General features: G+C 31.1%; 3 protein-coding genes across 9 annotated transcripts; 2 read left to right on the forward strand and 1 right to left on the reverse strand.

Annotated features, from left to right (window-relative positions):
* Positions 1-4,524: 4,524 nt before the first annotated feature.
* On the forward strand, positions 4,525-9,479 carry LOC101243894 (CBL-interacting serine/threonine-protein kinase 1). Its single transcript, NM_001309899.1, has 12 exons — positions 4,525-4,820; positions 6,035-6,097; positions 7,195-7,266; positions 7,354-7,461; positions 7,542-7,622; positions 7,705-7,884; positions 7,986-8,222; positions 8,317-8,421; positions 8,505-8,621; positions 8,721-8,783; positions 8,871-8,945; positions 9,022-9,479. The coding sequence occupies exons 1-12, from the start codon at positions 4,617-4,619 to the stop codon at positions 9,097-9,099; spliced, it is 1,383 nt and encodes a 460-aa protein (NP_001296828.1). The 5' UTR covers positions 4,525-4,616; the 3' UTR covers positions 9,100-9,479.
* A 2,839-nt stretch (positions 9,480-12,318) lies between these two features.
* Positions 12,319-15,594, forward strand: LOC101268685 (rRNA-processing protein fcf2). Of its 2 annotated transcripts, none has more exons than XM_004239844.5 (6): positions 12,319-12,476; positions 13,100-13,353; positions 13,447-13,507; positions 14,366-14,443; positions 14,896-15,011; positions 15,104-15,594. In XM_004239844.5, the coding sequence occupies exons 2-6, from the start codon at positions 13,136-13,138 to the stop codon at positions 15,210-15,212; spliced, it is 582 nt and encodes a 193-aa protein (XP_004239892.1). In that variant the 5' UTR covers positions 12,319-12,476; positions 13,100-13,135; the 3' UTR covers positions 15,213-15,594. The 2 variants fall into 2 exon arrangements, with proteins under 2 accessions (XP_004239892.1, XP_069154581.1); XM_069298480.1 differs by lacking the exon at positions 12,319-12,476 and adding an exon at positions 12,480-12,562.
* A 1,023-nt stretch (positions 15,595-16,617) lies between these two features.
* On the reverse strand, positions 16,618-22,577 carry LOC101268186 (pto-interacting protein 1). Of its 6 annotated transcripts, none has more exons than XM_004239842.5 (9): positions 22,267-22,511; positions 22,071-22,164; positions 20,731-20,841; positions 19,952-20,202; positions 19,737-19,863; positions 17,540-17,813; positions 17,277-17,409; positions 17,091-17,177; positions 16,618-16,974 (listed from the first exon to the last, which is right to left on the reverse strand). In XM_004239842.5, exons 3-9 carry the CDS (start codon positions 20,810-20,812, stop codon positions 16,846-16,848), a joined length of 1,083 nt encoding a protein of 360 aa, XP_004239890.1. In that variant the 5' UTR covers positions 20,813-20,841; positions 22,071-22,164; positions 22,267-22,511; the 3' UTR covers positions 16,618-16,845. The 6 variants fall into 6 exon arrangements, with proteins under 6 accessions (XP_004239890.1, XP_025887042.1, XP_010321417.1 ...); XM_026031257.2 differs by having other exon boundaries at positions 20,731-20,851; positions 22,267-22,404; XM_010323115.4 differs by lacking the exon at positions 22,071-22,164 and having other exon boundaries at positions 20,731-20,851; positions 22,267-22,577.
* Positions 22,578-22,786: the final 209 nt, after the last annotated feature.

The following is a 22,786-nucleotide window of genomic DNA, read 5'->3' on the forward strand; positions in this document are numbered from 1 at the left end:
ATTTACATATTTATAAACTACGTAAAGAGTACTATAAGTTATAAAAGTTGATAATTCAAAATGTTAAAAACATCTATAAAAAGCTTACAATTTGAATTTCGAAATGCGAAAATTATCACATAAAATGAAACAGAAGACGTAGAACATTTTAAACTTAAAATCCGTTATTAAAAGATTATTTATTCAACGAACCCACATTGTTTATTATATAAATTTTTATTTTTGGGGAAGAAAAGGGTGTGGACGGCAGAAAATGAATAGTAGATATTTATATTTTTTAAATAATTTACAAAAAATATTACGCGGAAAAAAGGGCTTGAATAAATCTCAGGCTCGTGATTCACGTGGTAGGGCCAATTAACAGTTGAATAATACCAAAAAAAAGTTTTATATAATTAATTATATATATTTTCTGTTTTATATTATTTGAATAAAAAAAAATATTATGTGTAAAAATATTATTAGAACGAAACAAAATGGCTTCTGAAAATAAATAGTAACAACACATTAATAAAGACATAGAAATTAATGAACAATACATCGAAAGTATTATTTTTAAATATTTTAACACCACAATAATTTCAGTGAAATTTATAAATAGAATATGTAGATAATAAAATAAACATAGTTATTACGATTATCTTATGGAGATAGACAATTATTTTCTAAAGATCCTCGATTTAATTGTTTAAGTGAAACAAATTCACGAAAAATATCAATAAACCTAAACTCAAAAAAAAAAGAGCAAGACTATATTTCACTTTTAAATATTAACCAAAAATTATTGTCAATCATCTAAAAGGTTAGGCAAAGTATTAATCAAGATCTTAAAAAGAGCAAACTTCATATTCTGTTACAATGACATTAAATTTTATCGATATAAATTTTGATGGCATGACTGTCTTTTCTTTTATCTTAATTAAAAAAATTGAATTATAATTTTTTAAAATTAAAATAATTAGTTAAAAAAATTATTTTTAAAATTAAGTCAGATTATTTATAAATAAATTTAATTAATTTTTATACGAATATCAAATATCGAACTCGACCACAATATCAACCACCCCATGTGCCTTCCATTTTTTTTGTGTGGGCAACCATTTCTTCATTAATGTGCTACCTAACATCATTACTTTTTTTCAAGGTACCTGAAAAATATAGATCATTATGTGTAAAATTGTACATATAATTAAAGTAATTTCATTTTTTTACTCATAATTATCAAAATTAGTCCTCGTGTTATCTAACTTAGCATTATTAATTTTTAATTATATCAAGTAAGGGATATTAGTCCTTAAACTTACAGATTCATAAAAAAATTAGCAGAGAGTTCACTGCTAAAAGGGGTAGTTCGGATATTTCCTTTTTAATTCTCTCTCTTTGAAGAACAATCTAAGTCTTCTCTATCTCAATCTAGAAGAACAAGCCCGTCGATTTGAGATACAATTTCAAAAACCAACTTGATAGGCATCAAAAAATTTCTGTTTTCTCAAGCAATTACTTTAAAATATCCGAATTATTCCTTTTAACAATAAACTCTCTGTTAATTTTTTTTTATTCTGTAAATTGAAGGAATAAAATCACTGATGATATAAGAAGTTGATATACTAATTGTGCACAAAACGTGATATCTTAAATTTGATCTATTTTAGATAATTATATTTCATGATAAAAAATATTAAAAGCAAGTTCGAATTTTAATTATATAGGCAATCACAATTATTGTTTTTTCTAGTTATTTATTACTCATGAATATTAATTTTATCATAATACTCCTATAGCTCTTATGCATATATGATTAATGAATATTTGATATTACTAATTATGCACAAAACGTGATATTTTAAATTTACCTGTTTTAGATAATAATATTTTATGATAAAACAAAAGCATTAAAAGCAAATTCTATCCTAATAGTATATTTCATTTAGAGAAAAAACAAAAACATCAAGAATCCTAATTGTAAATCAAAATTATTTCTTTTTTCCAAATTTCAAATTCTTATCCATATTTTTTTTTATCTTCTAGCTAGCTATCATTATAAACGGGAGCGATAATTCATAAATCGATAAATAATTTGAGTTTGAATAAATATTTATCTCCTTTTAATAATTTGCGAGTTATGTATGATTTAATATTTTTATAACTACTAAAAATAGTAGTTCATTTGTGAGAATGATTTTGATTAATTTATTCTTTTTAGTTACAATTAATTATTTTTTTTAATGATTAACATAAATATCTTACTATTATAATCAATATTGAAAAATATTTATAGTTATCCTGCTTATTTAATTGGTGTAACATAATTTTATGTAGAATTTAGGATAATATTTATCATCCATTTGATTGATCAACAGTAAATTATTTTACTAACTTATTTTATTGTTATTTTGAAATATATAATCTTTTAATTTTCGTTGAATTTTTAATTTTCTATATATATAAAACCTGTATATATTCTATTCTATCTTTAATACTATTTAGATTTTTCAAGAGTTATATGCTTCTATCGAAACCAAAATTTAGTAATAAACAGCAAAAAATTGAAAAGAAGTTAATGATTTAAGGATTTTTAATAGTTATATGTTTCCATCTAAGCTAAAATTTAGGTTAATAAATTGTAAAACTGAAATGATGAAAATGATTTAAAATACAATACAAACTTTTAACAATATAATTAAGATACTTTAAAATATGAACAAATTACATAAATCTCATTAGTTTATATATCTATATATAGCTAACGTATTTATAAACACAATTATTTTAATTTATATACCTATCGTATTTACAAACTTCTCGAAAAACATACCAACATAATTATTTTTTCTTGATACCAAACTTATAGAGAGGTTGGTTAATTTAGAAATAATTTTTTTTTTTATACTTCTTCTAAAAGTAAACCAACCAAATAATCTGATGCAAATATAGCTTAAAAACGTGTGATTTTTCTGAATCTCATATTTCTAGCGTAAATTATAATAAAATTAGATTTTTAATTTATAATTTTAAAATTATATCTGACTCAATATCAAAATGTTAAATTGATAAAGATTATGATAAAATTTATTTAAAGATTCAAAATCAATCCCATATAGAAATACCACAACCTATCACATATTTTTCTTTATTTATCAAATAATTTATAGAGTTTAAATTTTAAATTTACGCTAACCGTTAATATAAACAACAAAAATATACTTAAAAGTGGGTTGTGGGGTACAGCCTCCGCGTTTCGTTTGTGTTCACAAATTTGCAAATTGCCAAATAATGTTAATATTAGTAAATTTATCTTAACTTTTTCAATATTAATTATATTTAAAAAAGTTAAATTTAATTATTTATTTCAATTAGTTTGGAAAATAACTACTCAATGATTAAAAATGTCAAAATAAAAAAATAATTTTTTTAATTTAATTTTTGGTGGCAATTAATGAAGTTCATTTAAGGGAGAAAAAACGGAGTAATTAGTGGATAAACAGGGTGGTCCAGACAAAAAGGTGGCCCACTTTATTATTTTTCATTTTATACATAATTTTCTGTCCATTTTAATAATTTGTGCAATATTTATTTTATTATAATTTTATTAAATAATTTAAAATTATTATATCATTCTTCAATTTCCATAAAATCATTATAATGTTTTATTACTTCAAATTATCACATTATTTCACTATCTTTAGTGTTCTTTCTTTTTCTTTATTACTATTTTTTATGAAATTATGAGATAAAATTAAAGTTTTATTTGGACATGTCACATAAAAAATTTTATTTTGTGTATTTTGTTATTAACATAAAAATCTCATAAGTTGTAAAACAATTAAAATAACCTCAATTGTTTATTCAATGTTATCAAATAAATAAAAAATTATAAAATTGCATGATAAATTATTACAGAGTTATTTATTCTCCACTTAAATAATTGTTTCATCTAACTTTAATTCAATTAAAAAAAAATTAAACATAAATTATAATGTACTAATCTTTAATATTAGTCAACAACAGATTGATGTGAATTAATGTGATTATATGTTAGTGAGAATAATAAATTTTAAAAAGTAATCATGTCATCATAAATTTTATTTACGTATAAAATAAAAGTTAATAGATATATTATATTGAGTTGTTTTAACAAAATGTGAAACAATTAATATATTAAAATATCATATCGTGATTCTTGAAGAATATTCAGCGTAAAGTAAAATTACATATTCAAACGTTAATTTCATTTTACGATTTTATATCGTAATATGATATCGCATGACTAAACATCTGCCGAAAGAGCAAGAGAAAGCATATTTGACAGGTGTAAGAGACTATTTTCGATAAATAATATTTTATATTTTATAATATGGTTTATATAATTGTAATTAATTTAAGATGAAGCCAAACAAAATTTGGAAAGTGAGAGATTATGTATCTTCACTTATATATATTAACACAAAACACAGAAGAAGAGGAAACACAAAACCTGCTAATCTTCTTCATCATTCATACTAAAACCAAAAAAAAAAAAAAAAACTCAGAATTTAACAATCTTTTTATTCTCTGTTGAAATTTCAAATTATCATATACCCATTTTCACTAAAAAATTTTTGGTGTCATTTTTGGTAATGGTGTTGGTACAACAGGAAGACGAAATAAGGGTGGGTGCAGGGAAGAAGGGAATGAGGCTAGGGAAATATGAAGTGGGGAAGACACTTGGTGAAGGAAATTTTGGTAAAGTGAAGTATGCTAGACATGTAGAGACTGGTCAATCTTTCGCCATTAAAATTTTGGAGAAGAGTCGGATCCTTGACCTCAAGTCTACTGATCAGGTTTTTTTTTTTTTTTTAAAAAAAATCTCTGTTTCTGTTGTGTTCATGGATGAGTTTTTTTTTTTCAATTTGGGGTTTTTGGGTTCTTCAGAAATGGAAAGAGTTTATCAAAAATAATGTGAATCTCTTCTTCCCCATTTTTCTGGAAAAAAAAAAAAGTGGATCAGTTTTTTCTCTCTACTGTAATTCTAGTTTTGTAACTTCATTTCCATGGTGAAAGTTGATTTTCAGTACCAATTTCCTCTTGAAGGTTTTTTCCATTTGGTGTTTTCGTTATAAAAAAATCTTCTTCCTAATTTCTCCGACCAAGTCCCGTTTCCGGCGAGTTGGACGGAACTACTGTTTAACAACGTATCCGGTATAATTTCACTAGGAAAAGACATTATGTATCTCAATTTGTTCGAGAAGTTTAGATACGTTATTTTCGATAAATCTTAACTCAAAGTAAAATGGGTAGGGATTTTTTTATTTTTTTTTTGGTATTGTGGTATCCAGGTAATTGAGTTGTATCTATTGGGATATAGTTCGGTAGAGATAAAAGATGTGCGTATATTTTATTTTTCTAATAAAATTACTTTAATATGATATTGTTGCTCATCGATAGCTCGAACAAATAAGAAGAAATAACCTAGTAATTTTGTTTTCACTCTACTGATTTTAACATTGAGGCTGGAGCCACCATGATTTTTGGGTTTCTTAATCATGTTATTTTTCACAAATATTATTTTCTGAGCTCATAAAAATTTAGAGATATGGCTAAAAAGTCTTAAAAGTTTGAATCTTCAATTTTATAATTATAGTTGCTTGGTGGTTACTGCTTTTTGGTGAGAATTCGCATCTTCCACTATATTTCCTACTAAATCCTGCAGCTAAAAGTTAAAAGGGTTAGCTAAATTTGGTGGTTCAAATCCTTATTGGATAATGAATCAGTCCAACTTGACAACAACTATTAAATTGTATAGTTGTAAACTGTTTAATAGCACTTTTTTTTCCGAGCGAAGAGTCTAGAGTCTATCGGAAACTACCTCTCTACCCCGCTCGTAGAATTAGAATGAGTATGTTGTTGTTGTTTATCGTTTGATTGAACCGTTGCTACTTTTGTGGAAAGTATTTGTGTTGAAGCTCTTAGTAGATAATCATATAAAAAATTATACTTTTGAAGTTGAAAATTGAAATAACTTAAATAAGCTTATGCAGTTCTTGTGTAATTTCAGATCAAGAGGGAGATTGGAACTTTAAAACTCCTCAAACATCCTAACGTTGTCCGATTATACGAGGTATATACCATCCTTCTCCTTTTCCTTTTGCCTTCTTTCAATAAACTCGGAATATTATCACTTTAATAATATTATTATCTTTTGAACATAAAAAACTCCTAATATACACAAGTTGAGGTATTGAAATGTTTTCCGGATACAAGTTGTGTTTGTAGTGGTGATAAAGTATTTCCACCTAAAGATTCAGTATATAAAGTGGATTATATTATATAATTCGTATTATTCTTCGAAAACAATGAGTAAAAAACATCCTGGAATCTGATTTGGTTTGTGTATAGACAATTAGCCAATTCATTTTTGGTTGAAGTAAAGAACAACAAATGCTCACTCTTTCATGGCTAAAGATTCGTTTTTTTTTTTCTTCCAATTTTCTTGTCTTTATTGTTCAACTAGGCATAAATACATTGCACAGAAAAGTCTACTGAATTTTAAGAATACTTTTCAAAGTATGAACTTAAGGGGATTGTGATGATTCATCTAGTGGTTGTTGAAAAATAATAATTGGTGAGCCATCTCGACCCCCCACATAATTGGATCTTTTTCCCAACTTTTTAAGTTAACAAATGCTGGATAAACCATAAGTTTCATATCATTAATTTTTGTGGTTATGTATTGTATATGAGAAGGGGTCCATTTTGTCTGGGACCATGGAGGAGGAAAGATGGATCTATCCAAAGACTTAAAAACTTAGGTGACAACTTTGTTTTGTCTTTTTTCTTGGACTTATTGGTGCAGCATAAGGAATAGTCTTTTGCTGGAATATTAAGTCATTCTGGCCTGGTAGATCAAGATTTAATTGGTCTTAGTTCAAAATCAGGGATTAACAACTTTAAACCTACTGACGTACTAACTACTCAATCTAAATAAATTACGTTCCCGTCTCAAAAAAGTTGTTTGTTTTCTTCCTTGAGAAGTTTGTCAAGATGTAACGTCCACGATGGCTTCTGTTGCTTGTCAAATGCTGCTTCATGGTGGCAACTGAGTGAATAATATTAATAATAATATTTATCAAACATTTAGATATCCATACATGGGTTTCCTCATTTTAGTAGTATTTCGTTATGATGCATTTCTAACGAGACGATACAATTAAGCAGGTCTTAGCGAGCAAAAGCAAGATTTTCATGGTGCTAGAATACGTGAATGGGGGTGAATTATTCGACAGAATCGTAAGTTGCTTTGACTGTATATTCTGTTTTGTGAATAATAGTATGTCAAATCTTGAATTTTGCCTTGACTATAATCCTTATCCATAGGTTTCCAAAGGAAAACTCTCAGAGGCCCAAGGTAGGAAGCTCTTCCAACAATTGGTTGATGGCGTAAGTTACTGTCACGACAAAGGTGTCTTCCACAGAGATCTCAAGGTAACTAATTATATAGTGTGTAGCATAAATATTATAAGCTGTTATTCAGTCATGTAACATGTGTGGTGTTGAAAATGCAGCTAGAAAACGTCCTCATTGATTTGAGGGGAAACATAAAAATAACGGACTTTGGGCTCAGTGCGTTACCCCAACACTTTAGGGTACGGAATATACCAGCTTCTCTTTGTTGCATATGTGAATTAGTTTCCTAAATCTTATTGAGCTTTTCTGTCTTAACTATAGGATGACGGATTGTTGCACACCACTTGCGGTAGTCCAAACTATGTCGCTCCAGAAATTCTTTCTAACAGAGGATATGATGGCGCGGCATCTGATACCTGGTCATGTGGTGTTATCTTATATGTTATTCTCACTGGTTATTTACCCTTTGATGATAGAAATCTTGCCGTACTTTATCAAAAGGTAAGACAATTTCTTCTTCTGTTTTATGCGTGCGTGCTCATTTTATATGACATTTGGTAAAGCTAATACTTTTAATATTATTTTTGATGAATATAAATCAGATACTTAAGGGGGAAGTTCATATACCAAAATGGCTATCTGCAGGAGCAAAGAACCTCATAAAGAGGATTCTTGATCCCAACCCGCATACTCGTATAACAATGGCACAAATCAAAGAAGATGCATGGTTTAAACAAGACTATACACCTGTAAACACTGATGATGAAGACTTGGAAAGTGATGATCACGTCTGCACCGTGCATGAAACGGATGATCACGTCTGTACCGTGCATGAATTGGTATGGACGTTGGACCCTAGAGTAATTGGTTCATTTCAAGCATTTTAATCCTTTCATCCTTAATGACTGATTGTTTGCTATATCCTTGTCACAGCCACTTGATGCTCAAAGAGATCCCGAATCGCCTTGCCTTATCAATGCCTTTGAACTTATAGGAATGTCATCATGTCTGGATCTTTCTGGATTTTTTGAGAAAGAGGTAACCTTCAATTCAAATTTGTACTGTATTATGCAAGGAACATATCATAAAACATAGACTTATTTCTTCTTGAATAATTCTAGGATGTTTCCGAGAGGAAGATCAGATTTACATCCAGTCTCTCTCCAAAACAGTTGTTGGAGAGGATTGAGAATATGGTGACACAGATGGGATTTCATGTCCAGAAAAGACACGGAAGGGTTAGTATAACTGTTGGCGCATCAATCTGTATATGCGCTGTCACACAAGGAAAATTTAATCTTAAACTAAGTTCCGTATTATGTCTTTGTACATTGCAGTTGAAAGTGATGCAAGAGCAGAAAGGCCACAAAAACCCGGCTAGTCTATTGGTAGTTGCTGAGGTAAGCAATGTTCGCGGCATATGACTCCCTTATTTTCCATAACAAGAAAAAAAAACAAAAGTAATTTTCCCTATGCATCATTTTCAGGTCTTCGAGATTAGCCCATCCTTGTATGTTGTAGAGTTACAAAAGTCTTCAGGGGATTCAACAGTATATAGACAGGTATAGCTCAACATCCTCGTCTACGTTGTTACAACTTAACACATGTTAAACTAACTCAATCACTTTAATCCCACAGATGTGTAATAGGTTATCGAATGATTTGGGAGTCCACCGTAATGAGGAGCTCCTACCTACTGTTTGTTGTGATAGCTAGACCATTTGCAGCGGTGACTGGATACATTCTTTCGTTCTTTTTGTTCCTATTCTCCTGCTCTTGTTGAGTAGTAGCAGGAGTTGTGAGCAGTAAGCACACCCTTCAAGTTGGTTGGTTGATTCATCAGTTTCGCGAGATTAAAGTGTACAGTAAGGAACAACATGGCGGAAATCGCCTTTTAAGTTAGTACATTCAAGTAAATCTGTATCTTATAGTGTCTATTATTTAGTCTCTAGGCAAATATTTTCTTTGGAACATGGCTATAGTAGCCTAGTTGATTTGTAAATTTAGCAAAATTTGTATTCTGTAGTATCAATTATTTGTAACTTGGTCTTTACTTTGAAAGACTCCAAGCAAGATGTCCTTTTTTGAAAAAAAAAAATAATAATAATAATGCTTCATGCAGCTTTATGTAATTAAGAGAAAGTTACTTTTGCACATGGCCTTTACTGACTTGTGAGTTTTGCACTATCTCATATTTTTTATTTAACAATGATTGAGCTCATTGAACTATATAAAAGAAAAAAGTAAAAGATTCCCTTGTTTATATTGAGGCAAAGAGTGTATCGGAAATTCTCTATGAAATAGTGATAAGGTTGTTATTTTTGTTTATATAAAAATCATGCCAGTAATTCTACAGGTGAGATATAGAAAGGACGAAATGTAGGTAGATTTTACCCTATCTTTGTGGGATAGAGAGGCTCCCGTTATAATATTTATTTTTAAGAAATTAATTGTGTTGCAACAGAAAAATACCAACATGGAGGATCATGTGAATTGTGCAGCATCTCTACCAATAATTAACACTGCAAGTTGACAAATTCAACTTTATGATGGGTAGAGAACAATAGTCTTTTTTATCAGAGAAATCGAGCCCTTATCAATAAAATAAAATTTTGAAGAGTCAATCAATTAAACTAATAAAATTTTTATTGAGAAAGTTATATCATTCTTAAATCAATTAAACTAATAAAATTTTTATTGAGAAAGTTATATCATTCTTAAAGTGTCTTTTTTTCAAAATTCAAATTGTTATCCATCTATATTTTTTTTATCTTCTAGCTAGCTACCATTATATATGTGAGCAATAATACATAAATCAATAAATAATTGGAGTTTGACTTAACTTATCTCCCTTAAATAATTTACGAGTTATGTCTTGATTTTCAAGTATTTCTATAATTATTAAAAAATTGTAATTCTTTTGTGAGATTGGTTTTGATTTTTTGTAAGTTATAATTGATTCTTTAAAAAGATTAACATGAACTAATTACTATTATGATCAATATTGAATAAATATCTACATAATTTATTTTCATCTTGCTTATTTAACTGTTGCAACATAATTTTATGTAGAATTTAAGATTAATTTATCATCATAACAGATAAAAAAATCTTTTTTTTTGCAATTGTTGTGTAAATATTGGCACACATAATATAACAATGTATCAAGATTTGGGGAGGATAGGATATGTAGATTTTACGTCTATCTTTATAGTTGCAGAGAGACATATATAATATTATTTGAATTGCTTTAGAATTGAAGCGTAATTGTTGTGGTACAATGTCATTTTTATACAAAAAGGAAATAGAAAATTTGATGCGTAATTATTGTGGTACAATTGTCAAAGTTTGCACAATATTGTATAACAATGTAAATGTATTTATAAATACATTTTTTTACCCATATCATAAACTTTTATGTTGTGTACTATTAATATATAATGTTATATAATCTTTCATATTTCATATTACAAAAACAATTAATCAATATAAATTAATAAAATAATCACGTAATTTTAAAGTTTTGTATTGAATTGTAATAAATTAATTATTAAATTATGATTCATATAGAAATTTGATAATTCAATTCTATATTGTTTAATACGGTTGCAATTACATAGATATATGTTTTGTTTGATTTTGCCATTTCATTTTAGCAATGGTTGCTCCAAGTCCAATTCTATGTTCCATATCTGGTGCCGACGAGCCATATTTCTGGTAAGGATATTCTCTTTTCTTTTCGCGTCTTCTTTCTTTCTCATACTATATTGAGTATTTAAATTTGCATGTCAATTGTTTTTGAGTTAAGGTTAAATCATTTAAAACACCATCAATCTTATCTGGACACTAAATTCACAGTAACTTTTCAGTAAATCAGTAGTTTATACGTAGAATTTGATGTTTAATTTAGTTATTGGAATAGATAATATAATATATCATATTTATTGAATTTTTTTTATATTTTTTCCAATAAATTCTAAATATTGCAATTTATTATAGTTTAATAATTATTTTTCTTTTTCAATTGACAGTATAACACATCTTGTACTATTTGGCAAGACAAAAATAAACATAGATAAATTATTGTACATGTTATTTAAACACAAATATTTAAATCCCTCTTATTGATTATAATTTAGAAAACTTTTTCAGTAGAGCCAATTGTTATATAAACTATCAAGTTATTCTAAAAGTCTTTAAAAATAAAATTAAGACTTCACTTCATTGAATATGTCAAATAAAGTATATTTTTTTTACTGATATAATATTTTGTAATAATTTTAATTACAGAATCCAATATTATAATGATAGTTACTTTTAGAAGACATTCAAACTTAAAAGACAACATTTATTTAAATTTAATTACTTGATAATCTAATTAATTTGATCTTGAAATGTTAAACAAAACATCTTAAAAAATTGAAGACAGACTTAAGAGTCAATATTAAAACATGATAGATACAAAATGAACTAAATTAGAATAATTAAGAAATAGAAAATATCTATAAAATTAATTGTGTACGACTTTCAATTGTAGTTACATCAATAATAAAATTTCAAAACTACTGTTCATTTAGTTGAAAACATATTATCTCAAAATTAGTTATCCTGAAATAATTTATCCAACTATGTAGATGGGATAATCTATCGCATCACTATGATATAAATGGTGAGATAAATTATCCCAAACAAGACAATATTTTCTTATTCAGAGACTATTTATTCTTATAACTCACCCTAGACAATACATTTATCTTATATTAGACTGTCTTACTAAAACACTTGTTACATATTACTATTTACTTGATCACTAGGATTGAATTTACCAAACATTTTTTCCTATATTACCCTACCATTGAAATAACCTTTTGAAAGTTTAAACACAATTTAAAAATATTTGTTATTTAAGAGACTATTTATTATAAAAAAAAAAAAGGACAATATAGTAAAATTAATGGAGAAAATTTTAATTAATAGTAACAATAAATACATATTTTTAAAAAAAAATTCTAGTTAGGGTTTTTTTTTCTTCTTCTTGTTGCTTTAAGTGTGCTTCTCTTTTACATCGCCTTCATCAGGTCTGGTTTTCTCAGGTATGTATCTTCTTCATATTTTGTCTGCTAAGTGCTTTGCTTCTTCGTTTAATCTTGCCCCTTGCTCGAATTTTTCTGCATTTTCGGTATGTTTTCGTGTATTTAAGCTTCTTTTTTGGACTGAATTTTTTTTTTTGCTTTTTTGGAGGATTTTTGGGGCTTTAGGGTTGAGCCACCCGTGGATAGAAATAGGTAGAAAATAAGGAGGTTGTAAAACTCTGCCAGAGGAACTGGATAGTTATAATTTCATAGTTTTTTTTTGCATATAGACTGAATTTAGTTAGGCAGGTTTGTTTTTAGTTATTATGTACTGTGTATGATTGTCGATGATATGACTCTAGATAGGAGGTTGCGTAGAAGGTTAGTAGGTAGTTGAGTATACTTCTATGTATTGTTATTATTAGTTTCCTGTTATCTTACTCTTTTTAGATTTTGGTGTTACTCATTGTGTCCTTTGCTCTGATTATCATATTATCCATTATTTGATATACTTTACTTAAGCCGAGAGTTTATTACTTTCATAAGGTAGGGGTAAGACGGTGGGATTACACTAGGTATCTTGTTGTTGTACTGTGTACGAATTATTTTAGGCCGAAAGTTGTTTATTTATGGAACTATTACAGGTTAGGTTGAAACTTGTGGGTCTGTAGCAATTCAATATGCCTGAAAACAAGCCTGTAATTGGGCTTTCATGGGAACCAAAGTTACCTCAATTATCATTTGGGACCAAAAAGAGCTCCAATGAGGTGCCTGGGGCAAGTGCAGTATACAAACCTAGTTCGGAACTCATGGACGGCCTATTTGTTCCGCCCAATGATCCCAAAAAGGTGAACAAGCTTCTACGAAAACAAATCAAGGATACAACTGGCAAAAATTGGTAATCTCAATTGTAGTTTTTCAAATTCTTGTGTTTTTATTGTAAATTTGTTCCTTTTATGAATATTATTTACTGTTTCTGAAATTTAAATAGGTTTGATATGCCTGCCCCAACGATTACTCCAGAGCTGAAAAGAGATCTCCAGCTGTTAAAGGTGATTCTTTGAATGACAATGTCTCTCACTTTACTTGAACATTTTTACTACGCGATGATCGGCTAATGTGTTTCGTTACGTATGAGAGGTTGCGACTTAGCTAAGCTTTTCTTCACATTATTGTTAAAAGGATACATGGAGGGCCATCTTTTGTTACTATTCCGCTGCTAAAAGTAGATCCCTTGTCTAGGATTTGATCTTGATACTAGTCCATAACAATCACAGTCTGATTTCTAAGATTCTTGGCTCGTCTACCTTAAGAGCCATAGCTTTGTAAGATGTTGAAAATCAATGAATGCCTTTCTTTGAGGAAGAGCAACGAGAGAGAGAACGTAAGAGATAGAACATTTTACACTGCTGCTGATAAATGATCTATTCATCTGAAGATTGTGTCCATGATCAGTAAGATAGGTAGAATTGAAATGTGTATAAGCTTCCTACAAATATTTCTGAAAAATGCAACTCTTCTCATGCTCCACTCTCTAGGTCGTGTTCCCTGGAGTAACTTGCTTATGGTCTTAAAGGAGGGTATAAGGCCTCAATGGTTTCCCTGTTACAAATTCTAGACAAGCTTAGAGTAAAGTGACATATTAATTGAAATTTCTCATTCGTTTGTTATTGTTCGATCTCACTAGTTATAAACAAAAAAATTTAAATTCCATCCAGTGTACACAAATAATAGAATTCTTCAGCACAGTTTGACGTCCCTAGTGAAGATGAACTTTTGAAGACTTAATCATGTCTAATGATCACCTTTTCCTATGATATATTGTTGAGTTTCCTGTATGTATGCCTAATTAAATTGCAATCGTTTCTCTTATGAGTAAGTTCGCAGTTCTAAAAATCTGATTGTTTCAGCTAAGGGGTGCCATGGATCCGAAAAGGCATTACAAGAAGAGTGGCTCAAAATCAAAAACATTACCTAAATATTTCCAGGTAAATATTATTTCTAAATTATTGATGTAGTGGCTGTTTCTTTTTAGTATGATTTGCCATGTTTTCTATAGCATTTTGTCTTGGCTACTTTACTCCTGTTGTTTTCTTTTTTTGAACTGCTTTGTAATGCTTTTACTTGAGCCGAGGTCTATTGGGAACCTCTCTACCTCCCAAGGTAGACGTAAGGTTTGCATACACACTAACCTCTCCAGACCCCAGCTTATGCCTGATAATAACCACTAGCAGGGTTATGCATGATTACCCTGATGATAAGCTTCCCCTATCTCACATGATTAAGCAAAGGAACAGAAAGATTTAAAATCGAAGGAAGATAGAATTGAACAACCGTACAGGCATCTGTTGTTCTGTTGTTGTCATGCACTCTCTTTTATTAACATCTTGTTATCCTGTTGGTTAGAGGTAACATGTAGACGTTTTCGAAATTTGAGCAGGTCGGCACAGTAATAGAGCCAGCATCTGAATACTACTCTGGTAGACTGACTAAGAAGGAGAGAAAGACAACACTTACTGAGGAGCTACTTTCTGACCGTAAACTTGGGGAGTACAGGTACGCCACAAACATGAATAGAAGTAAAGGAACTTTGCAACTACTTTTAACAGGTCTGTTAAGGATCATTCTAAACCTCATATGCTACACAGGAAACGCAAAGTTCGCGAGATTGAAGAACGCAATCGGCCAGGTGGAGTTGACAAGTGGAAGAACAGAGGTCCACAGTCAAGGAAGCGTGCAAAGCAAAGGAGGCATTGAAGCTATAGTGTTCACGAAACGTTTCTTACCAGTTTCCCGTCTGACCAGTCGAAGAGCATTGGAATCTTTAATGAGAGGTGTACCTGCCATTCTGGAAAAACTATTAGGATGTGCCGTAAACAAGGCAAGTTTCACAAAACATCTACAAATCCTTGATGCTAATTACACCGGCATACTTCTAATACGTGTTTCTAGCACTCCAACAGAAATAGTCGTCATCAATTTTGAACTGTGTTACTGATGTTCGTCGTGTATATTTGCCTTCTCATGGCTTATTCTATTCTTATTGTTCTGGTATCAGAATGTTAAGTTGTATTGTTGTTTGTCGATACTTCTAAAAAAATATCACCATCTGAAAATTGATTGGACGTTTGAATGCTAATCTGTGTACACTACATATTTTAGTCAAGATTAAGCTTCAAATTATGAGTAAATCCCACATGAATTATTATTAAAGGACATTTGTTTTTTCCATTTCTCTTCTGCTTCTTGCTGGGGAATACATTACTCTGCATAATTTATGAAGAAAATTAGTTGTAAGCAACTTTACAAGATTTACAAGGATAATATGTATTTATGTTGTGATCATTGAATTACAGCCATTTTCCGTGGGAGCGCTTCCTATCAAGGCATAGTTAAAGGTTGAGGAATAGAGTAAAAAAGTATCTTAAAATTATATAAATTGTACTCAATTTTGAAGTCAAATATGTGGCGTCTGAAGCTTGGCTTATCAAATCTGAGATGATTAAACTTCATTCATGTGTGTGCATGAGCTTTAGGCAGAATGATTGGATTTTTATGTGTCAAAAGTCCAATCATATGAACTTCACACCATATGTTTAAAGTTGTTCCAAAATGAATAGACCTACAAAAATTATACAACTTTGGACAAAACTTAGATAGTGACACCAAAATTGGACATATGTACACTTCCCAGTGATAGATGTCAACACTGTACCCAACTTGTTGATAGCATTTAGTTTTGAGAGGGTAGTTTGTGGGGACTTCCACAATTGCCTAAACTTTGCTTGACCTTGAAAATGAAAACAGCTAATATAACTATATTCTCATCTCATTGACTAATTGCTAGCTACTCTACAAATATTTGAGATATATGTACAAGTTGGCCATTCATTGCCTCCCACCATTCAATATTACACAGATGGGACAATAGAGACAACTTGAAGGAAATCTGAGAATTATCTCTGTATGACCTATATGGTAGGAAAACACAATTGTTGTTGTAAGTTCAATCATGATAGGTCAGTAGCCAAACACAATTCTTGACCTAATCAGCAAAAGAATCATGCCAATGGTGGGAAAAGCCGATTTGTTTTCGACTTATAAACTCAATAGTCTCAGCTTTTATCATAGTGATCATCTCCACTTAACTGATACAAGGATATTCAAGACCTCAAGAATAATATCCATTAAAAGAATAGGCAAAGGCTACTTTCATTAGTACATGTATAAATTTATTCACATTCAATTGAGACCAGTAAAAGAAGGGGGGAAAGCACATTATGTCTGCTATTTACCCAGATAACTACTAGTATAATATCATTTTCAACTCAACAAAACAAATCTCAATCACTGTCATTCCATTTGGTAGCGGCTGCGGCAAAGGAGAGAATCACAAGTTTGATGTTTCACTAGGTGCAGGTCGAGCGTGCAAAAGAGGTTGTAGAGCTTTTACCACAATGCTCATATTTGGCCGAAAATCAGCTTCGTATTGCACACACAAAGCAGCAACAGCAGCCATCTGTTTCAGCAACACAAAATTTGAGAAATAGGAATTGATGAAAAATCAAGAAGAGATGTAAGAAGATGCAGGATTATGATTTTAGTAGTCAAGAATTTTCTGCTCTAGTGACATACCTTTGCAATGGCCTTAGGAGGGTAATCTGTACCGAGTCTAGCGTCAACACATTGCTTCACTTTATCTTCACTAAGTCTCGGTGTTGCCTGATTACACATGGTGCAGAAAGTCAATTCAGAATCAAAATAATCAACTAAAAAATTGGTGCATCAGTTATAGTAATGTCAGTATCTTGAGGGTTATACCCATGTCACAAGACTCTGTTGGCCACGTGGTAATGTATGATCAACAGGTTTACGACCAGTGAGTAGTTCAAGGAGGACAACACCAAAGCTGTAAACATCACTCTTTGAACTCAGCTGACCAGTCATTGCATATCTGCAACATGAGCAAAGTCCATTCAGCATAAAAATGAAGGACCTTTGGGCCCTGAGCTAAAATTGCTTCATTTAAGTGAGTTAACCAAGTTTACAGTCTATTTGTATCAAATATTAAGAAGTGAACTCACTCAGGAGCATGATAACCAAAGGTTCCAAGAACACGTGTGGAGTGAAGGCGTGCTGCCATATCAGGAGCTTGATTTGATAAATCAAAATCCGCAATCTTAGCAACATCATCATCAAAGAGTAGGACATTGCTAGACTTAATATCACGATGGATAATATGTGGTTGTGCTTTTTCATGCAAGTACTCTAGCCCTTTTGCAGCTCCAACGGCAATTTTAACCCGTTGGGCCCATGATAATACTGGACCTGGCTGTGCACCTTTCACACCTTTTCGTCCTGTAATTACAAATTGAAAAGTTATTTGCATTTTACAGATTGGATTAGCAAGATTATGGAATATGAGAAACCCAATTTGACTAACTATTTCAAGAATTACAAATTGATTGTAGCAGCCCCAGGCTACGTGGAATATATTTTTTTATATTTCTTTTGTCATCAAAAAAATAATTTATAATCCAGGTAGCTTGAGGCTGCTACAACCAATTTGAAAAAATAGGTAGTCGGATCAGTTTTCAGCATTAGTATGAGATGACACATTAACTTGGCTGAGACAACCATCACAATCAATAGTTGTTCCAGAAAAGTAAAAAAAATGAGAATGATCAGCCATACATAAAGAAGGAAAACACAACAAAAACTTCCAAATAAAACAGGAATATGTATACACACGCATATGTACAGAGATAGATACCCTCGTAGTCAGAAAATAGTTCAAATAAGGAAAATTGTAAGAGAAAACAAAGGCTTGTTACGGAATTTGCTCTGTTAAATAGAAATACAACATGCTGTCAGCAAATGACAACAATTTTCATTAAACAGCAATTGCACGGCAGAAGTTTTATTTTGCTTAACATAGTGGAAATGGATAGGTAAATACAACCCCAAAACATCACTTTTTGGAGCTGTTCCCATATATTAGAATTTACATATAAGGGAGAGAGAGAGAGGAAGGATGCAATTGATTTGGCAGGATAATGATGGACTTCCAAGATACTAGGATTTTATCCTTTTCTTTTACCTACTAACGGAGCAGTGCCAATCGCTGAAATTAACATGAGAAAAAGGTGGGTTAGACTAAATTTTGAAGAAAAAGAAGAGCATCTTACGCGACTGCAATCAAATTCAATTACATTGGGTCAAAATATATAGGAACAACCATCTCCGTATAAAGCTTCATCAGTATGATGTAGAAACCCACTTCAAGCTCTCTTCCTCTCCCTACTTCCTTGATAGATTATCCTTCCGATATCTGATAAATGAGGTGGGCCAATCGCAATGACCTTAGTGACAGCAGTCTTTCCAAGTTTGGACTATCAAAAGGCTACTAGGGGAATGGAAGCACACTAAAAATAATAATATTCTACCTTCAGATATCCCGTAAACCCTATATCTTAACCCAGTGCACACTTCCTGTCCAATTTTACACGTCCAAAATGTTTAACACAGTCTTGAACCAGATTGGACAGAATTATACATTGAAACCCAATATACCAAAATCTGGATCCAAGTAGGTTAGGTTAAAGCAAGCATGAGTTCAAACCCCTATTGTCATTAGGATTAATAGCTACTCAATCTGAGGAACTTAAAACTTATATGTAGACATTTTCCATTTTAACAACTTATCATTTTCAGAAGTCTGTCCAGTCACCACCAATATAATATGTAGAAAACTTTTTCACTATATGCACAGTCAAGTACGTAACAAATGGAACTTATGAATGAAATATATATTTGAGAAGAGGACAAGAGAAAGAAATGTATATGCACAACAGAGAAGAAAAGGATAAAATCTGAAATTAAGAAGGAGATACTTAAGGGTTTGTCCAATTAGTAGCATAAAATCTGAGGAAGTGTTGGTGCAAGTCTACTCTTGATTAGAGCAACTTTACATGACACTTCCATGACACATGTCAAAAAAGACCCTGGTGAGGTACTTCAAGAAAGGGGATATATTGGGGGAGGAGCTTTGACAACTTCTTGAGGGTGCAGTAGTCAAGTACTTAAAGTGCACACTATAGGGAAGGCGCATGACCGAGTTGGATTTGGATTGCGCAATCATTTCCAAACTCAACGTACCAAGATGGATATAAATTAGAACAACCAAATCTGAATTTCACCGGTATATATAGATTAGAACAACCAAATCATTAATTGGTCAACATGCATAGAATGGATACACAAAGGCTTATAGAAACTAACCATGAAGAATGTCATGGAGAGATCCATTGGGGGCATACTCATAAGCCAGCACACGAAGACCGCCATCCACACTATAACCGAGTAACTCAACCACGTTTTCATGTTTTAGTCTTGATACCATGGAAACCTGAAATGGTAACATCATATCCAAGCAAGGTAAGAGGTTTATGTATAATATAGAATAGTTCAAAGTAGGACAATCCAAACGACCTGACCTGTGCTGAAAATTCTCGATCAGGTTGCTTGCTCGAGTCTAACTTTTTAATGGCTGCAGCCCGCCCACTTTTCAGGACACCATGGTATACCCTTCCATACGATCCCTCACCTATCAAGGCTTTTGTACCAAAGTTGTCTGTGATGTCTTTTAACTCATCAACAGTTATAGAAGGAACAGCAATGGGCAGGATGTTAACATTCTGCGTCTCCCTTTGCGCACTTTCTGTTACACGCTGCCCTGCATTGTAGCCTAAAAAAAGATTTCCAGTTAGTGAAAACCATAAATCGTACAGGTAAAAAAAAGAATTAATAGAATCTCAGCGAGTAAAATCATGACACTATCTAAAGAAAGCATATATTTAGGATAGGCGTAAAGCCAAAGCAATGTACTAAACACTACAACTTTCACCTGACTGTTTCAAAATTTACCAAGGTTAAACTGTAAGATTGAGGTGAAAGACATGTTTGCAGAGCAGGCATATCTCCCATACCAGGTCACAACGACACTAGATTCAAACATCATGATCTCTTAACTTCCAAGATACTTGCACTAATTTACTTATAGACCTGATAGGAAGATTTGCCTATTAGTTCCCAACTCTACTGAGTACTGATAATGTATTATACATCAGTATTCAGTGGTTAAGGTTGAGCTTTAATCCAGGAGATACTAGGATTGAAACCCACTACCCTCTTGCTCCTCTACTGCAGCTGAATTTATTATTTCAAAGAGTCTGAAAATATTATTAATAGCAAATAGTACAAGGAGGAAATTAACCTGCTGCATTGTTGGTCATGAATGGTCCATGATCAGCAGGTTTATGCATGTCATCATCGTCACAACAACCGAAGCAGCTCATAGTTATCCTTCTTATAACCGTGAGATATTCTGAAAAATACTAGTCAAGAAGTTAATAAATTATATTTGGTGTCTCTAGAACAAGGAAACAGGAGCGTCATCAGTGCTATAATACACAATTCAAAAGGATTCTGAAACCAATCCCTTTCCACATCGAAAGTGTTTATCCATTGTCATCATTAATTATCAAAAGGGCTAGGTGAAATATCAATAACAAGAGAAAATGTTTATCTTATGCTTCTACTGACATATATTCAATGTTTGTATGACAAGCATGCAAGAGGGAAGAAATTAAGCACATCAACATCTCATAGAGAAACAGAAGGCCAACATCATAGACTAACCAAGACAAAAATGGAAAATGTTAATAGTTGACCAACAGTATGACTGAACCTAACATGACATGATATATTATATACTCAATTGAACCAGGGTTGTTAAAGAGTTGGCATCGAGAAAGACACGCAACATTCCCATTACTCGATTTTGCCATAGTTATATTTCTTTATTGTGTTCTATAACCAATAGTCACCATATCATTGGATTTCACAAATCACAGTTGCTACCTGAAATAGTCTCACACTCGTGATAAGCATAGATCAAAGACCAAATCTTTGGTATCTTCACTTCAGAAGATATGAAAAAAGAGTCACTTTAGAAGCCTAATGCACCACAAAGATGACTACTTTGAACCCTCCATACAATATTTAGACATATGAAAACAATAGAAAACTCCATAATCGAGTTGCTTTTCATTTCCACAAAGACCTTTTCTTCCTCTCTTTAAGTGACTTCATTATCTATTCACGTTACACCAAAACAATCCTCCTTCCAGAATCTAAAGTGATCCACTTCACATTTCACTAGTCCAGTACAATCTAACCACCCTCAAACCAAAACACAACAACAATAACATCAACCCAAACTGAAAATACAGCAAACTCCTCAGTAATCAAAAAAATCAACCCCTCAAAACTAAGACAGGAAACTAAAATCACAGTAAAACTGCTACACAAATATCAAAAAAATCAAGAACCAAACTTGCTCACAAATCTATTCAACAGATTGAACAACAAAACAGACTAAAACCAGCTACTCAACTCGATTTGCCCTTTTTCAAGCATTTAAACAGAACCCCACAAAACCAAACAACAATAGTATCAAATCCAATACAAAAAACCATGCTAAAAGTCCAAAATCAACACCGATCCCTCAGATTCCCCAACAAAAATAAACTCAAAAAGGGGGCAAAATCAAACCTTGGAAGCAAAAATCGGCAGGAAAAGTAAATACTTTGATGGGGTTTGTTCAGAAAGTTCGTCAAGTGTAAAACAAATGGTGATCTGAAGAAGACTATAAAGGGAGTCAAAATATTGTATTGAATTGAATGAATCAGAGTTTATTGTACAGAGAAAAGTCTTGTTATACTGTAAAGAAATGGAAACAGTATAATACTAGTTGCTTTGTCTTTGTCGCCCACCCAATTGACTTCGTCTTCTTCTTCTTCTTCTTCTTCTCACACACACACAAATACACACAGTAACAAGAACAAATCAAGAATACTCTCATTCACACCTTTCTTCTTATGTACATATATTTTTTTTTTCCCTCTTTTTTCTTACATATATATATATATATATTTGGGTCAATTTACGTACACCTAGACTAACGTCTTATTCAATTAGTAACGGAGTTAGAATACTTAAAATTCTTTGACGGAAAATTTATTCGTGTATATATAGATGTTAAACCTTATTAGATTAGTTTATATATTTATTTCTTCAGATTTTAAATTCAGTCATTGATATTGATGGTCATTACGTATTTTATTAAGTATTTGTTTGAAATATTACGTTTATTTTAATTGTTACTTAAATTGTATTGTATAATTCTATTTAGATTGATCGAGTTATGATAAAAAAAATTATGTAAAAGAATTGATTTAATGGAACTCGTTGTTATTTTAGTATTTTCT

Source organism: Solanum lycopersicum, chromosome 5 (genome assembly GCF_036512215.1).
Source record: "Solanum lycopersicum chromosome 5, SLM_r2.1".
In the NCBI taxonomy this organism is placed as follows: Eukaryota; Viridiplantae; Streptophyta; class Magnoliopsida; order Solanales; family Solanaceae; genus Solanum; species Solanum lycopersicum.

What these genes read in the sequence shown, in the direction of transcription:
- LOC101243894 (NM_001309899.1), top strand. Translation starts at nt 4,617, where the DNA reads ATGGTGTTGGTACAACAGGAAGACGAAATAAGGGTGGGTGCAGGGAAG. An exon ending in CTGGATTTTTTGAGAAAGAG is followed by an intron (nt 8,422 to 8,504) that starts GTAACCTTCAAT and finishes GAATAATTCTAG; the next exon opens with GATGTTTCCGAGAGGAAGAT. An exon ending in ATTCAACAGTATATAGACAG is followed by an intron (nt 8,946 to 9,021) that starts GTATAGCTCAAC and finishes TTAATCCCACAG; the next exon opens with ATGTGTAATAGGTTATCGAA.
- LOC101268685 (XM_004239844.5), top strand. Translation starts at nt 13,136, where the DNA reads ATGCCTGAAAACAAGCCTGTAATTGGGCTTTCATGGGAACCAAAGTTA. An exon ending in GAGATCTCCAGCTGTTAAAG is followed by an intron (nt 13,508 to 14,365) that starts GTGATTCTTTGA and finishes TGATTGTTTCAG; the next exon opens with CTAAGGGGTGCCATGGATCC. An exon ending in CATTACCTAAATATTTCCAG is followed by an intron (nt 14,444 to 14,895) that starts GTAAATATTATT and finishes AAATTTGAGCAG; the next exon opens with GTCGGCACAGTAATAGAGCC.
- LOC101268186 (XM_010323115.4), bottom strand. Translation starts at nt 22,380, where the DNA reads ATGAGAGTATTCTTGATTTGTTCTTGTTACTGTGTGTATTTGTGTGTG. An exon ending in CGACAAAGACAAAGCAACTA is followed by an intron (nt 20,852 to 22,266) that starts GTATTATACTGT and finishes CTTCTTGACTAG; the next exon opens with TATTTTTCAGAATATCTCAC. An exon ending in CATGACCAACAATGCAGCAG is followed by an intron (nt 20,203 to 20,730) that starts GTTAATTTCCTC and finishes ATCTTTTTTTAG; the next exon opens with GCTACAATGCAGGGCAGCGT.